Genomic DNA, 18,785 nt, shown 5'->3' on the forward strand with positions numbered 1-18,785 from the left:
ATTCATTTGAGAAATACCACAAAGGTCACACTGGGTCTTTATGGGTTAAACATGATAGATTATGTTTGTCATCAATTTCCCTTTTTTCTTGGGAATTTCATGCAAAACATGGGAAATTAAACAGAAAAAAACAACGTAGAGTTACAAAATACAAAATCCTTTACAAATGCCCAACAATTCACAAAACACAATGTGCCACTTGTGAGAAAACTGTCACCGCAACCCATGTGGCTTTAGTTTTTGTTTTTTTTGTATTTGAAGGATGTATTTTTTTGTTCTTGTTTCTGAAGCTTGATTTTTACGAATGTGTTGTTTCTTTGTATTCCCAAACCAATCTGTTTGTTAGTGGACTGTCCGGCATTTGAGAAGATCTGCTCTATTTGTTAGGTTTTGGCAGGAAAATAGGTCAATCAAATGGAAAACTACATATGACTGTAACCAGATGTATTCAGATCGGAGTTTGCTGATAAAACTGATAAAACCCATTCGAGAACGCAACCATAAATTTAGTTAAAGTCTTAAAATCCACAACATAAAGATGCCACTGAAGCTCCACAGACCAGTTGTGAAACATCCCAGCAGCTCTTTGCATTATTTTCCTCTTGGCACTTCCTGAAACCCGTGGGGTTTGGGAAACCAAAACAAAGTCACATACGGCATCTTGCCCAGAAACGCTCAGTTTTTTAGTCGTTTGGTTTGCTTCATGGACTCAGCGTCTAACCAACAAACAAATGCTAATGTACAAGCAGAGCGTTGTTGAGCTCCAGGCCTCACATCGTCTTCCCCCTGCGTCTCGACCCCACCTCCACTCGCAGTATTTTGCAAGCCGTTCGTCTGAATGATTTCTGGCTGTATGTGATGTTTTCTCGGACTATGTGACATGGCTGCAGCCCCTTTGAACACAGAGGGTCAACCATCTTTCGCTGTTTGCCAAAGAGGAAGTTGGGAGTTTGTGTGGTATTCAGATCCCAGTGAGAGAAACCACTCAAACCACCGCTTGTTGTGAAATTCCTCTGCCCCCTCACCCCTAGCGCCACAAACCCATCCACCACACATGAAAATGCATCCCAAGGACTTACGTATGTGTGTATCTGCATGTGCCTGATCGCCGACGTGATTATACAAGTACGCGCACATTTGTTTTTTTGTGTGTGTGACCCCACTTGCCTCCTGGGTGGTCCCGGTGCCTGGGGTATGTGGCGTATTGCATTTCCAGCTGAGGAGGGAGCTGGGGCTGCTGTGCGGAAGCACTCCAGTGAAGAGCGTGATTTACTGTCCGCAGAGGGCCAGACGTGACTGGTAGTGTTTTCTGAGAAACCTCCTCGCATCCCGGAGGGAGACAACAACCTCCCCAACCCCGTTTGACTCTGCTCATTTCCCCCAAAATCTCCCAAACCCAAATCGTTAGACAAACACAAGCCGTCAGTTTTACGCCACTGGAGAACTAACAGAAGGAGCATTTAGAGTTTCTCTGCATGATAGGGTGGATCTCTTTTGATTAATTTCAATTTCAATTTAAAAAATAAAAACAAAAAATGAAATAAAATCCAAGTATAATTACATTGACTTAACAACTGAGTCTAGTCTGTGATCCAAGGCTTAGTTTTGTGCCTTTTTTTCTTTATATTTACTGTCCACTACATGCATTTTACATGTACAAATGATATGGTCAGGTATATTATGACAACTTGAGACTTAACAGGGGATGTATACCTTATAGAAAGCCTAGTGGTATTTCACAGATCAGAATCAGAATCATGTTTATTGCCATGTAAGTAAACAGGGTTCACATTACTAGGAATTTGCTTCAGTGGTTTGGTGCACACATAGAACATGGAGTGGGTAAGAAGCATGCTGTAAAAAATAGAATAAAATAAAACAAAACAAGTGGTGCCAGGCACAACAAACCCCGCCCCTCGGACATATTGTAGCTTATTTTGGCATTGATCCAGCTGATGTCATCATGTCTATGTGTGTACTGATGTCAGCATAGACATAGACAGCATAGACAAATTTCGGCCATTATAAGTAAAGTAGCGCGTTGACCTGAGGGAATCCACGGGTTCCAGAAGCAGTAGAGGTGATAAAATGGGGAGCTGAGCTAAGCTTACTGGTGTAACACACAGATTAGGAAAAAATATAATGGCCCCCATTTTGTTTTGTATTGAAATCAAAAGTAACAGATAAGAATGCATTCATAGTTACCTGAACAATATTTTAAATTGTTTGTGTTTTCTAGTCTTCTTTAGATGTTAACAACTGCAATTTCAAGTCAGTTTTATTTTTCTCCGGAGGGTCAAGAGACAAATAAATGAACTTCGTTGTCTTTATATGTCCCCATAGGCATCTGGGATAGTAGAAAAAATGCAAAAACACATGATAGACAATTAAATATGATAATACAATACAATAATCAGAATTAAGCGCTGATTATTTAATATGTAACTGAGATTAGGTGAAAGAAACAAACTAAATATGATAAAACTTGTTGCAGAAATGTCTCTTTTGACCTGTTGTTTGTATTGTGTGCTTGGTTACATGATTAAATAGCCCCCACAGCCCACCACGTTGCTCAGATATATATATACATACACACATAGCCAAAAGCTGATATCTGTTTTTTTCCTTCTTTGCTTTCATTAAAAGGAACAAAAGCCGAAGAGGCACAAAAACACATCAAGTAGGAACTGCAGTTGTTTCCTTCTGCTGCTCAGGTAACAATGAGCTGCTGGGGGAATGTACTCTGCCACACACCGTTTCCTGAAAAATAAAAATGGGGGGACAATATCAGAACGGCTGTGACACGCTAGGGTCACGCACTAGATCCCCCACCTTGCAGAACAGCCCAGTGCAGCTGCAGACCAGCATGCACACATACATACTGATCACATCAGCCTTAAATGTACACACACGCACACCAGAAGTACTTTATGGCAGAGGTTCACATCCTGTGTTGAACACAATGCCAACCTGCTTATAGATCAGAGAATAAGGCTGTGTAAATCAATACTTCATCTCTGGACAAGGCCGGAGGGCAGGATGACGAGGCCAAGTGGTGGTTTTGTGTGCACTGTGTAGAAGTTTGTGTGTTCATAAGAATAGATGGAAATCTTGATGTCATTAGGGAAGTTTTTGTTTGTCCAGTCAGTTATACTGAAACTCAGAAAGAACTTGACGACACATGTGTTATATAATCAGCACTTAATTACAGTTGATCACGAATCGGCCAGTGTGAATGTAATGCAAGAGCACGCTCATACCCCATCTATTAAAGTCTGTCTGAGGTCACCCCAAATCCCGTTTAAGCCTCCACTGAGCACGCAAATTATGAAGGAGATGTGCACTTTACATCTTGTGCACTGACCGGGGTTGAACAGCATGGGCCCTTAATGAAAGAAAGAATTTTTAAGCCTTTGGAGGAAAAGTGGGAATGTATTTCACCAAAAATCTAGTGTAACAAAAACCCCTGAATTAGAAGTGCAGCTTTATAGCTCAGAAGTCTGTAATACATACATTGATTATGGTGAGAGGTGACATGTGCTTTTATTTAGCTATTCTATTCTATTCTATTCTATTCTATTCTATTCTATTCTATTCTATTCTATTCTATTCTATTCTATTCTATTCCATTCCATTTTATTCTCCCTTACACCCCCAGCTCCCCCTACACAGTATTGCTGCAGTGCAGTGTGTAATATAACCGTGCAATACAGATCCTTTTACTTACTTTATTATTACTTATCATGGTTTTTACTACTGAAAATCCTTTTTTTTAAAATCACTGAATCATAGTTTTTTTCATACTTGACACATAGTTTTTTTATATGCACATTTAGTCTTCCGTCTCTTTATGGTGTCTGTCTTATTTATTGCTGCTGCCTCCTGAGCCAGTTGCAATCGAAATTTTATTCTATTACTGTTACTATATTGGTTTTAATACCTGCTAAAATGACCTTAATGCGTCTTCCACTGATTAGATAAACTATGTTTTAAATGCTGATATTCCCAAACTTTACTAAACAGAAGTTAATTTTCATCCTTTCATTGTTTGTTGTTGCTGGAGGACAGGTCAGGTCACATTAAATAAGGACCTCCAGTGGGCAGATGTTATACTGTAAAGCCAAACCACTGTGTTTACATTGGTAGCTTGAGGAAAAATTTAGCTCATAGACAACCAGGGGACTTATATAATGTTTAAGTCTTTATCATAACTGAGCGTATAAGATGTTTTATCCTCTGTTTCATCGGTTTGTCTTCTAAATCTATCGCTGCGTCAGGATCCAGTAGATGAACTACGTCCCTGTCAGTGTCTGTGCAGGTATAAATACTGACCTACAACCATCAAACCTGCTCCTCCTTTCAACTTCCTCGGTCTGGGTGTCTGAAGTGGACATGGCTTTCATCATAGTTTCTTGCTTTTTGACAGATTTATGGACACATTACGCTGATCTGCTGGACTTTGTTAGTCACAGCAGACAAATGTACTTACTGCCTGCACGCCAGTAACTCTATTTATAAACATTTTCCTGACAGCGTTTCTGTTGTATCTGATGTAGCTCCTCGTCACGTCATTGCAACTGGGCTTTATGTCAGATGTGTGTCAGCACGCACACTATTACTGCACAGGCTGACACTGATGGAGCCGTCGTCGAAAGCTCCGGCTTTATTGAATGTTAACGATAATGTCAGAACATTTCAGAAAGTAATGCATTTTAGTCATCAGAACATGTAAACTGTAGCCAGGATTTATAAATATATTATAATATGCAGCATTCGTACAGCGTGTCCAGCACTACACTCATCTGACTTGATTTAATGGAGTGATATTTTGCTTTTTTAACTGGAATTATACATTTTAACCCCTTTAGACCTATCAGCCTGCCCACGGGCTGAAAAAATTATATTAATATTCATCTACTATAAAAATATAATAAATCAGGACAGTGAATGTTTTTTTCAACTTTTGCTCAAAGTTTAGACCCTACTGTTAATAAAAGTACATCAAAAGTGTATTTTAGTGCAAACTTTAATGTTCAAACATGATTTTTAATCTTTGTGGGGTGAAATATACGCTATTAAAAATCTCCGACACGAACAATTAATTTATGCATATCATCGTCAATCCAGCCGGAAAAAAAACAGGCGAGGATAAAAAATTCTAATTTCTCTTTTAGTTTATTACAGTTTACTCAGGCATAGTAATAGATACAATATTTTAGACAATGGGAATAGATTCTGTGAGGTCTCTAAATGTCCATAGACACCAAGAACATCCATATGAACCTTATTATTGTGAAGTAATTCTTCATTTACTTTGAGTATGTCTTTTTAGGCGTTTTTCCCCTGAAAATATGGTCAGGGTTTAACAGGTTAAAACATTTCCCTGTGGTCTACATAAACTGTAAATGCTATGCTTGGGTCTGAATTCTTCATTAATTCAACTCCACAGGTCCATCTTCAACCCTATTTCTGAGTAATGACACCAGAAAGGTTGTTTTGAGCGCTGGCCCTTTAAATGCACATGAGCTACTTCACGCCACACCCCCTCCAGGTTGTTGGCTGTGCTGCTCTGTCCCGTTCAACCAACAACTGAACATTTTAGGTAATCTGCTCAGAGTTTGGACATATTTTCAGTTTTTACTACAACCGCTGCTGCTGACAAACAATTATGGCGTACTCAGAGAAATGTTCGTCGGAAGTCTTGACCTTATATATGCATATGTCGTGACATAAGTAGTTATAGATGTAACCAATCAAGCAGGAATTAAAACAGGTTGTAGAAATCCACTTGATTTTTGCCAGAATTAATATAAAGATAGCTTTGCAGCACCTGGAGGGTTCAAATTCAAACTTCATGAACTATTAGGGTCCAAATACACAAATAAAAGTACCAAAGACTAATAAAAGTGGGTTTAGCAAAATATGACCCCTTTAAGTTAGGCCTAGGTCGAGGTAGATTTACGGACTACTTATTAATATTCTCCCTTTTTTGAGAACTTTTGTGCAAATAGAACAGATCATAAAGCCAACTATTCTCATGATCATTTCTCATTTTTAATGTGTTGTACTTGTATTGTTCTATTTGTAAGGTTTCATTGTCATATTTTTTCATTACTTGCCCAACGTCTACAGATGCAAGTTAGTATTGTAGCTATAATTCGCCATATTTACATCTGATTTTGTCTCAATACAGATGTTCATTGATTTGCACTGTCCCTATGAAATAAATAAATAAAGTAAAATACACTTTTCAGCTATGATTGCAAAAACTAAAGATCTAAAATGTGTATATGGTCAAATATAAGAACAGGAATGACTGCAGGCATAACTTATAAAATGGTGAATATTGTGAACATTGGTGTTGTAGTCAAGACCACCTAAACCAAGACCAAGTTTATGACTGAGACTAGGGTGTATCAAGACCAGATCAGACCAGATACACAGCAAGAGCATTATGGTAACCTCGCTTTTCATTTATTACACAGGTTAGTATGCTACAGCCAAACTAGTTTTTATAATCACACTAAAAAAAAACAAGATTTTAAGGGTGAATGAACATCTAAAAGTTAAGTTTCCAGTTTTTAGACAAATCAATAGCTGACAAAATGTTTTACACCCAAAAGAAATGTTTGATTGATCATTCTCATAGTGATTTATGTTACCTAATGATCAGAAAATGCAATATTCCTGCAGTTGTGGTTTTGACTGATCTTGAAATAAAATCCTGTGATGAAACTAAATACGAATGCAATTTAGACAGGAATGAGACCAAGATCTTTAAAAAGTGGTGTTGAGACAAGTCTCACCCACTGTAACACTTGTAAACAATGAAACATGCAAATAGACCAGACATGTGGAAAGTAATCAATATAAATCTGAATGTAAATGAATAAACTAAAACAGGTAGACAAAATACTGCCTGGGAAAGTACAAAGTCTCATCCAAATGACATATAATGTTGCAGTGAAGAGTGATTTGCAGCAAATAAATTAAATGAACGATAGAGGAAATAAAACAATAGATATTTCCATGCAATACATTGGATGATCCTATGTCTATTAGTAACTATTTCATCTGGAAACCAAAGATCTTACTAGCTTAAAGCTGTGTCATCATATAATAATAGCACAATGTAATAAATTATACACTATTATGGCTTACGCATTCACATGTACAAATGACTGTGAAGGCCGACAATGAAAAAAATAGGTCAATTATATGGTAATTGAATGACAGATAAGCCTGAATAAAATGAAAAACATTTTTAAAAGGCTAAACGCAGTAGTGATCAGATTTCGTCTGATAGCGCCTCGTAGGTGCTGATGGCTTCTGATCTTATTTCCCCCAAATATTACATTGTCCCCGTTTCCAGCTCAGGGTGCATTATACAAAACAGCTTTTCATAATGAATCCCTGTAGGTGTTTTGTGTGGTATTGGAAGCTATCATGTGGTCTCTGGGAGCCTCACAGACTCTGGGCGTCTCGCTGTCGTCCTGTTGGCGTTTCGACTGATCCCGCTGCCTGCAGATGACTCATTTCCACAATCTAAACAGTGTAAATTGTGTGTGTGAGTGCGCATGTTTGCGCGAGTGCGTGCTTGTTTGGTTTGTGCCACATCCGGACCCACTGTTTACAAGCCTCTCTAAACAGGGGAAGCCCACTGAAACAAAAAGGCCCAGTAAAATTGATTATGTGGAATAATAAACACACAACCCTGCGCTGCGTCCTCTGAAAGCTTTTCGGTTACGCTGTTATTTGACTGCAAAGATCAGACTCGGTATTTAGCATCCACTTCTCCAACTCAGACTAAACGGCCTAAGTGATTTACTTTGCAAATGTGCAAAGTGATTTGGCTAATATGCTCAGTGCAAATCCCTCAAACCTAAATATTCGGTGCTTTAGCCTCCCCAAACCAAACTATTGATCTTTCTGGCCGACGAGCTCGGGGAAATAAGTACTACCCAGCTGCGTAGGAACAGAGGGGAAAACGAGCGGCAAAATGAGCCCAGTTTTGTGTGTTTGACATAAATTCTGCTGTTGGAGACTAAATGGGCCAAACAGTGCTAAATGCTTGTGATGTTTACAGCGGCAGCCTTGCCTTATAAAGCGCTTTTTGCAACTCGTCTGTCCTTTTAAAGACACTTTAGGAATTTCAGTACAGGTCACATAAATATCAGAGGATCAGCATGTGAAGTTTATTTGAGGCCTCTGTTTATAAAATCCGGAAATGTGCTGCTTGTACTCCTTAACCCCGGTGCTTACCTTTACTCAGTGACAGCTGTGTGTGTGTGTGTGCGCGCGTGTGTGTGTTCATTCCCTAATATGTACTGTACGTGCATGCATTGGTGTGTACGTCTGCACACATTTTCCGCATGTTTGGAGTGTGCGTGAGCATGTGTATTTGTCATCTGTGTGTATGTGCGTGTGCGCTTTAACAGCACATATTATTGCGGTGTTTCAGCTCTGAGAACAGATGTTGGGTATTGTAAATACAGGTGCAAAGAGTGCTCCGGAAGCCCTGGCAAGTAATGAAAACGTTCCTGCAGTTCTGTAATAGTGTAATGCCCAAACTATTTCCCAATTCATCTGAGGACAGCTACGTTGGAGAGCTGTGGCTTAGCTTGTGGGTGTTCGATGCGGCGCTACACAATGCAACACAACACAACGCGCGGTTCTGAGTCGTCCCTGTTGAAATCTGGAATGTGCCGTTGAAGTGCAGAAGGACTTCTTTTGACACACCTTCCTGCATTCTGTGGGTGAGGATCTGCCGTCTCTGACAATGGAGCTCTGTGAGGCCTCCCTTTTGAAGTCTTACTGGAACTTTTAACCTCCACTCACTTCCTACCTCATCTTTATTTCTTCCTCCCTGAAAGGCAGGTCTCACACGTTGCACTGAGAGTACATGCAGTCACATGAATGAAACATTTGTTTGGTTTACCGACAAAACACAGCTGCAGTTTGCACATAATTAGTCAGAAATGAGGTAAATCTGACGAGTTTTCAAGTGACTTCTATTGTAGTTTTGATACTTATTATTGCATTATTTTGTCAGTAATTGTATGACATGCTAATGATATATTCATCTATAATAAGATAATATTAACTTATACATGTATTTTACTGCAAATGCTTTAATTTATAAGTTTTATCCCTTTTCACATTCTTTTAGAGAAGTATTAAAATCATTCACTTAAATGTCAAATGGGTACAATCAAGGGCAGGGGGGTCAAACATACCAGCCATGTGCCAAAACCGGCCCACCAAAGGATCCAATCCCGGCCCCTGGGATGAATTTGTGAAACGAAAAAGTTACTTTGAACATATTAACAACCAAGAATGTCAAAATGAGTTTAGTTCAGGGGCCACATTCAGAACAGTATCCTCCTGAGACCCAGCAGTGCATTTTTGTCCTCTGTAGGGGACAAAAGTTTTACAGTTTTACTTTAAAAATACTGTCCATTACAAAGGTCATTCCATTAAAAATAAATAAATAAAATGTATTTTTAGAAATTTATCTGAAAAAAACTGTTGCATTAAGCAGTTCCCAATCAAGACAATTGTTTAATGTAAAAAAGCTAAAACTTTCACTTTCCTGGGTCTCAGGAGATTAAGTTCTCAAGTGGATTTAACTAGTAAATTATCAGATCACCCTTGTTTTCTTCAATTTCTTGTTCATTTTAATGCCTGGTACAACTAAAGGTACATTTGTTTGGACAAATATAATGATAACAACAAAAATAGCTCCTAAGAGTTTAATTTCAGAGCTGATATCTATCCATTTTCCATGGTTTTCTTGATAACCAAAATCACTTAAGTTCTTACATCAATATCTATGGCATTGTTCTGACAAAAACAGTACTTTTAGGCATTCCATGTTTTCTTTTGTCTGTTTTAGTCACATGATACACACAGGAATTAGTACTTGATTGCATAACCATTGTTTTTGATGACTTTTGATGGTCCAATAATTTTTTTAGTGACTGTATATATCTGGGATGCAGTTGAGTCACATAAAACTGAAATATTCAAGTAAAGTACAAGCACTTGAGTAAAGTACTTATTACTCCTCTGATCCTTTCCACACTCATTTAGAAAGGAGTCACTTTGAGATGATTAAGTGAACATTTTCATAATTTCTAGTTTGTAAATGAGTAAATCAGACCTTCGATCTGGGCCTGAAGCTGATTCCTCACAGTCGATATGTCTCAACAAAGTCCTAACACTGATCACCAACGGAAACCAGTTCTGATGTATTTGACTGAAACTAATTCCCGAGTTCCTACATTTGTGAGTATAATATTTTGCATTCAGGCTGTTGGTTCTTAAAAACCTCCTTAAAGACTGTTTGGTGTAAGGGTCAGCACAGGTGACCCCTGAAGAGAAGGCCTTGATTTGGGGGAAGGTCTGTTTTAGACCCACATAATTAGTACCATCCCTGTTTAAAAACCACAAATAGCCCCTCTCCTCTCCCCTCCGTTCTCTAGCTCTTCGTTTTCTTCCATACCTAGTTTGGGCTCTGGTGTGATGTTTTGCAAATGTGCATTCTTGTACATTTAGGGGGCCCCTTCTTCTCTCAATTCCCACTAGATCTCTGTTGAATGTTAAGCATTCTGGAGAGGGGAAGTGCAAGAAAGAAATAAAGAAAGGAGAAAATGAGTCCACATAAGGTTCAGATTAAATTGTGTTGTGTTGCGTCTTTTTTTTTCTTTTTTTTTTTTTTTTCCTCCCTTCCCATCGGATGTTTTCATAACTAAACCAAATGTGTGCTCGCAGTCAGCCAAGAAGAGTCAGGAGAGAGAGAATCCCTGAAGCAAAATGTTAAAGTCACATCATTGAACCAAGTTTCCGCTGCCCCTCGGGCGTTCAGGCTGGACTCGGAGCTCTGCGGCTTATGAAACCGATTTCCCCTCTGGTACGGCTGCTTCTCTGCAAGGCTTGTCATTACAGCTGGCAATGCACGACATTCACTATGGATGCTTTTCAGTGAAACATTTATTAAACACTTAGGAAATGCGTTTTTCAGTCCTCTGGGCATCCATACCGCTCTCCTGACACTGAAAACTAGCAGCAACTTGTATTTAACTCATAAAGGCCCGAATATACACCAGTGACCAAAATTGTTTAATAATACCTATTGATCTACTAATTCTATAGATACATGCAAAAAAAAAAATTGGTGTAAAATACAGTTTGTTGTCTTTTCATGGTCATCAGATATGACCCATTTGGATGTTCAGAGGCTCCGTAGTGAACGTGGAAACACCGTCATCTTCTACAGCATTGATTCACCGGTAAAACCCATGGAGTTTGATCAGTGACAGTGGGTGTAGAAACTTGGTCAATGTTCAGTTAATGGTATATTTTACTTAAAGCTGAGTATAACTTTCATCTCCAATTTTTCATCAAATCTCTAAAACCCGAGTCATAGTCTAAGTGTCACAAATCTGTTAGTGACACACCTGAATTACTTCCCTCACGGTGAACAACTTCGAAGTGTACTCCATCACAAGCCATCTGTTTGTTTACATACCAAACCCATATGTCAAGACTAACGGATTCGTGATGCTTAGGCTATGACTTGAGTTTTACAGATTTGATGAAAAATTGGTGACGGAAGTTATACTCAGTTTTAAAAAGTAACTTTTTCTTGAGTTTTCTCTGTTTTTAGTATAATAACCCTCAGATGTGATCTCAACATAAGCATTAAAGTACATGAGCAGTAAATTAAATGAAGGAAATACCTGATTTTCACAAAAAAATGGCAAAATACAGATACATTACACACAAAATACATTTATTATGATAAATGGTGATAACTCACTTGAGAAAGGTTAAATAGAAAGAAAAAATAATTTGCCACAAAAGTAGCACTGGGTCTTTATGGGTTAATATGAAAAAAGGTCAAATTAACCTTCAATTACATGAACTAGGAATATATATGAACTATAACCTGGAAGAAAATTTGATTTCTTATTTAACCAAATACAACCAAAATTTAGACCTTTTAATATGTTTTGCTGTTTTATATATTTTGTGTGTATTACAGTGTATATTGTTAAAGCATGTGTGCACAGTACATGATTTCAGAGAACCTGTACATGCACTCTTTCAGATCAGATCTTTCATACGCTGTCACGACCTTCACATCATTGTTTGTGTTTTTAGATTTCTGTAACAGCCTCTACACAGGCATGACCAAGGCCTTTGCATGTCCTATTTTGTACTGTGAAAGAGGTGCAACAATGGCTGCCATCAGTGTCTTGTAAACTACAATAAAGCTCCAGTTTTGTCCATCTGAGAGTGTCATTGCTGCAAAAAATGTGAAACATAGCACTGAACAACACAGTACTAATGTTGACCTGTGTTAAAAATACAAAATACTCCATATTCTTACATACATACATAACATCACCATTCTAACAGGACTCTATAATATGATTTTGCCGCTGTACCGCTATAGACATTGGATATTGGGCCATGGACGGTATACGCCGATGACCTTTTACTGTTGTGTCTGTGAGTCAGTCTGTGTTACCATCATTATACAGTCTATGTCAGGGGTGTCAAACGCATTTTAGTTCAAAGGCCACATACACCCCAATTTGATCTTGAGTGGGTCGGACCAGTACAATAATAGCATATAATAGTAATAATAATAGCAATAATAGCCCTTTAAACTCAGTTGGGTCTTTTAAAAAGCAACTGAAGACCTATTTGTTTAGACAAGCTTTTAGTTTTTTATGCCTGTGTCTGTGTATGTAGCTGTATGTTTTTATACCTGTATATGTAACTGTGTGTTTTTATTGCTTATGTATTTTGCTTCTGATTTTGTGGTAAGCACTCTGTGAAATCTTTCTGCAAAAAGTGCTTTATAAATAAACATTATTATTATTATTATTATTATTATTATTATTATTATTATTATTATTATTATTATTATTATTATTATTATTATCTATAAGTAATGTCAACAACAAATTTCTCTGTGTTTTAGTGCAAAAATGTTAAATTAAATTAAATTTGCAAACTATCCATTCACAAAAAATGTGAATAGCCTGAACGAACTGAAATTTCTAAGGAAAAATAAGTATAATTTTAACAATATTACACCTCAACTTATTTACACACGTGCATTACAACTTACGCATTACAGTGGATCTGCCAAGGCTCAACACATTTTATAACCGACGTAATATTGTTAAAATTTAGATTGGAACGAAAATGAGTTTGAAGATATTAACAGTCAAAGGTGTCAGTGTAATTTATGCAAGTCACAAATTCATCCTGCACCCAGATTGGAACCTTTGGGAGGCCTTTTTTGACCCGCGGACCATATGTTTGACACCCCTGGTCTATGTACTCCAAACTTGTCTTGCTTTTATTAGTTTATTAATTCCATGTCACACAGTGTGGCTGCAGTAGAACTTTTGCCAACATCTCAGCAGTCTGTAGACGCCGGCTGACCGTCCAGAACCCAAACTCTGGAACATTCACCTGCTGAGGTTTGAGCCTGAATCTGTCTCTGATTCTCTTATTTTTTAGAACGTCTCTGTGTGGATTTGTCATTTTATCCATATTGTTATTATTCTTTCATGGTTTTATTATTTTACCTTTAGTGAAGTACTCAGTAACATGTCTAAGTGCTACATAAATAAAGGTTATTATTATATGTTTATACAGTAAAGGGGGCCGAGGCCTCCACCTTCACGGGGGGAAGCAGCTGAGGGTTTGGGGGTTGTACGTATGGTGTTGTGGCTCCTCATCTCCCTCTTCGCCCTTCCACATCCTGTCCTGTCTCGCCTCGTCCCTTCCACTTGGACCAGATGTTTTTATGCGGTTGAAGCAGCAGCGGTCTGAAGCATTAAGGCAGATGAAGAGCTGAAGAGGCGGCCAGGTGGAATGATGCGATGTTTGGACCTCGAGGGATCGAGAGCGAGGAGGAGGCCGAACAAGAGAGAGACACGGTGCACCAGAGAGTCGGGACTGGTGAACACATTGACTTCAGCTGCGTTAATTGTGTTTCTCCTCCTCTTCCTCGCGTCTTCGCTCTCCGTCTGTCTGTCCCTCACCCAGTCGATGGACGGGTCCTGGAAAATATAAACAGGATGCAGTCTTGTCTGATCGTAAATCCCCTCTCGTCTGCTCCCTGGCCTCCAGCCCTGGACCACGTCCGTTCCCCTCCGGCCCTCGCCACCCCAACTCCTGCCCAGATCCCACCCCCCCCCCTCCCTATCCCCCCTTTTCAGCTCTGAAGCGGAAGCCAACAGTTTATGTGTGTATCTGCGTGATGTGTGCACATGTGCATTGGGGAACGGTTGTGTGTTTAATATACTGTTACCGAACTCTTGGGTTGGAAACGCGGTTGTGGGCTGGTTTTGTAACTACTAATCATTGCCTACATTTAGCTTGTAATTCACTCGTAGAAGATCCCCCCACCCCCCACCAACCCACCCACCTGTAGGGGTTAAATCTGCACAGCTGGATGCAAGCTGATGCACATATGTCCTTCTTTCTGGTGCTGAAGCTCCACCTTTTTTTGCCTCTCTGACATTCTTTTCTGCCTCATTTATATATTACATGGAATTTACCAACTACCAAACCTACCTGCATTTAGGGATGGGAATTGAGAACCGGTTCCAGTAGCTCAGTTCCTTTGAATCATTAGTCTGTTTGCTTAATGATTCTGCTTATTGATTTTGTAACATCATTACATCAAATGCGTCATCGTGGCATTTCCATATTTCGATTCAGAAATGCTTTAAATTATGTTAGTATTTCATTGGTATTTTGTTAGTAACAATGACACTTGAGCCATTTCCAACAGTTGCAGAGTCTTCATTATGACAAAGGTGGAAATACCTCCAACATGCACAACATGAAATTATAACGCACCAATGTAACATCATTGATGGGCTACTCAGTGAAGGGGGCGGTGACTCTGGAAGCAGAGCATACAGCAATATAATATTTTTTATAAGATCAGACTCCTCCAGGTTCTGTTGATACTGTTAATGCTAGCGCTGTTTCACCATGTCCACCTGCTTTCACTATTGTTTATGAATAATCTCCATGTCCTATAATTACATTTAGATGACGACGAGGCTCAGAGGCAGCAGCATGGACACTCCTCACACTCCTTTAACTACACCTTTATGAGTTTGTGCATATTTGGCATTAAAAAGTTAATGCAAACAACGTCATTTATACTATAGTTTGTTTCTTAAAGGAGTGATATTTTGCTTTTTTAAACGGAATTATGCATTTTAAAACATTTCCCTGTGGTCTACATAAACTGCAAATACAATGCTGGGGTCTGAATTCTTCATTAATTCAACTCCACAGGTCCATCTTCAACCCTATTTCAGATTAATGACACAAGACAAGTCGTTTTGAGTGCTGGCCCTTTAAATGCACATGAGCTACTTCATGCCCCACCCCCTCCAGGTTGTTGACCGTGCTGATCTATCCTGTTCAGCCACTTGTGTTCATTAATACAACCAACAACTGAACATTTTAGGTAATCGGCTCTAAGTTTGGACATATTTTCAGTTTTTACTACAACTGCTGCTGCTGATAAACAATTATGGCGTACTCGGAGAAATGTTCGTCAGAAGTCTTGACGTTATATGTGCAAATGTCGTGACGAAACTAGTCGTAAAATGTAACAAATTAAGTAACAAATTAAAGATGGCTTTGCAGCACTTGGAGGGTTCAAATTCAGAGTTTTTGAACTTTAGGGTCCAAATACATAAAGAAATGAACCAGAGACGAATAAAAGTGGGTTTAGCAAAATATGACCCCTTTAATCCAATGGAACCAGAATTGCTAAATTCTGATCAATTCCCATTCGTCCCTGCAGTAATGGGTGTTTTAGAAATAACCAGATTAAGATTGAGAAGTTTCCCTTTGAGACTGCTGCTCTCATGCAGATGTTTTCAGACTTGCAGATTTCTGTTGTGACCAGCATATTAAGTATTTGCAGTGATTTAGAAAACCACTAACTCTCCTTGAACATATTTGAAGAACATCCTCCCCTCTGTCAATGAGAATGTGGTCTGGAATGAAATCCTTAATCAATCTTCATTTCCCCTCCTGACACAGAAAACAACACAAGTGGTTGTTGAAACAGAATTTCTATGACAGGAAGGTCACTGGTTGAATTATGCTTTTTTTTTTTTTTTGGTAGTGAAGGAGAAATAATCTTCCTTCCACCAGTTGCCGAGCTTCTTTTGAGCAACGGCGCCTGACAAATGACATCCTACAATAAGACAGGAAGCATTTTTACATAATAGGTCCACATTTACTGTTAGGATTGTCATGTGATAATATAAATACTGTGAGGATAGATAAGGACCCATTGTTTCCCACTGCAACATATATCAGGTGATAAGAAAGCATCTATGTATGTGGTTGTATTTTTCGTGATTGCTCCACATCATAGTCATTGTATGAAGGTGGAGTCTGAAAACACAGGTCTACAGACAAAATACTTCCAGATTTTTTTTTTTTTAATCACTGTGTATTGTCTTATTGTTTTATGCATATTGATGGTATTTGACTAAACTGTTTCTTATAATAATAATAATAATAATAATAATAATAATAATAATAATAATAATAATATAATCATGCTTTTAGACTTTGGTCTTCTTCATGTCGTTGTAAAGTGCTATATGAATAAACTTTGATTGATTGATTGATTGAGAATTAAAGTAGCAAAATTTAACCAAATTGGGCTAGCTATACCTATAATTTTCAAATACAGTATTGGATCAAAATTCTACAGTCTGTATTAATGAGAGAATCTGTATTACTCAAGAAATGTTTGCTTTTGAGCTACAAGTTCTACTTCAGAACACTCTACATTAGAATACTTTTCAGATTCCTTACTTACTGACATACTTATACATGCTATAAAACAGAATCACGACGTACCAGATAATTTACCAAAAAAAATGGTAGATCAGTGAAATTCTGGCACTCTCAAACACACACCTATTCAACAACTATGCACAACTCATGGCACACTGCGAGTTTCTTCGGTTTTTAGCTGTTGTTGAAACATTTTGTATTTATCTCCTTATGCTTTTTACATTAAAACATTATAATTGTAAGATTCTGTATCCAAACTTTGCACGAATATTCTAAAAAGAATAATAAAAAAAAAAATTGTCCTGTGTATAATTCCACAACTCATAAGAAAGGGGGCTTTCCATTTGATTTTTCTGACTAAACCATTCATTGACATTACAAAAAAATGTGCTATAAATGTGCATTGTTTTCTGGATATGAAATGACTGACATCAGGATATGAGATTTTGGTCATATCACACAGCGCCATTAAGCACTGGTTTATGTGGTGTATGGTGTGTATTTAATATCACTGTCAGTGTTACTCAGCATAAAAACCACTGGAGTCTCTAAGTTACCCATAACCCTCTGCCAGTGATGTTATAGAGAAGTCAGTGTACGCTGCTGAACATATTATTAGGCTTTTTACAGCGTGTAACATTTGGCTACCTCTTACTGTTCGCTCTGCATGCAACAGAATTATCACTTCCGTGTTTGGATGTTACCACAGCTTATTAATATGTTCTTCCATACAAGAGATAAATACTGCTTTAGTACACTTGCTTTGTTCTGAAGTCATTTGCACGAGTTTTATGTCCATCAAAGTGTTGGAAACGAGCCAAATGCCAGTCATGTGACGTTGCTTTCACTTCAAAAATGCTGCATCTGTGAATGACAAGTATTGCTCTACAACTCAATTACAATGATACAACGGAAGCACGTATGTTTAATAACCATCCCCATGAATGAGAATCTTTTTATAATCTGTTGTTTAGAGGAACGTGTTGTATGTCTGGACTCACTCGTCACCTCGGCGTTCTGCAGAGACATTTTATGACCTCTTTCACAAGGCGAAACAAAGGCTGACTTTGATATTGACACACAAGTATTTGTTTTGCAGTCTTCCCTTTGTGCAGATGCAGGAGTCTTAAGAATCAAGTGTATTCAGACTGTAAGCGCTTCAATTACACTTCCTTTTGGCCTGCTCTCTGCTTCTCCCCAATAATGCAGACCCAATTATTTCCAGCTTCAAAAGAGGAATTAGTGTCCATTTTGAGATTTGCATTTGCGAGGCGTGGATCAACACAGCGTGTACAAGCCTGAATGTTTTGAGTAAAATGTTGGACTGGATGCATGTGGGTTTGGAATGAAAACCCTCAAGCCACAACGACACTTCTTAAGGGAAACAAACACAGTTCCATACCCCTTTCTTTATTTTCGGTAGATGCCTCCAAGCCTTTTATTTTCTAAATGATTCACCTTTTCTGTTCTAATGCTGGAGCCTGAATGTCTTTTACGGCACAACTGGAGCTTGTTTTTCTTCTGTAAAATTGTCGACTGATAACTTTTTCCATCTCTCTGAGCCATGGCATTGTAATTTTGTTTATTGGGAGTCTAGTACAAGTAGTATTTTACATTTCTGCATGTCTGTCTCATTCTGGGGGATTATCTTATTTTTTTTCTGTCTTGTATATAATAACTTTGGAAGTAAAAAGCAAAGAAATAACTACTTTGTAACAGATGAAAACCCTCTTTGTGCAGGTCTGCATGCGCTGAGGCGAGCGCTGAGGGGTTCAAACCAACTGTCCGACCAGCAGCTGATGGGGAAAGTCACTGTCACTCTGCAGGACCTCCAGTGGGCCATGTCTGTAGTGAAGCCCAGTGCAATGAGGGAGGTCGCTATTGATGTCCCCAAGGTAAGTACAAATGCCTAA

At 38.4% G+C, this 18,785-nt stretch overlaps 1 protein-coding gene across 1 annotated transcript in view; it reads left to right on the top strand.

Moving 5' to 3' along the window:
* The window catches only part of afg2a (AAA ATPase AFG2A), a 189,792-nt gene that overhangs the window by 15,403 nt on the left and 155,604 nt on the right, over nt 1–18,785 (top strand). Inside the window, exon 11 of the mRNA XM_030145122.1 lies at nt 18,613–18,767. Coding sequence (XP_030000982.1) covers nt 18,613–18,767 — 155 coding nt within the window. The remainder of the gene's footprint in view (nt 1–18,612; nt 18,768–18,785) is intronic.

Source organism: Sphaeramia orbicularis, chromosome 10, assembly GCF_902148855.1.
Source record: "Sphaeramia orbicularis chromosome 10, fSphaOr1.1, whole genome shotgun sequence".
Taxonomy (NCBI): Eukaryota; Metazoa; Chordata; class Actinopteri; order Kurtiformes; family Apogonidae; genus Sphaeramia; species Sphaeramia orbicularis.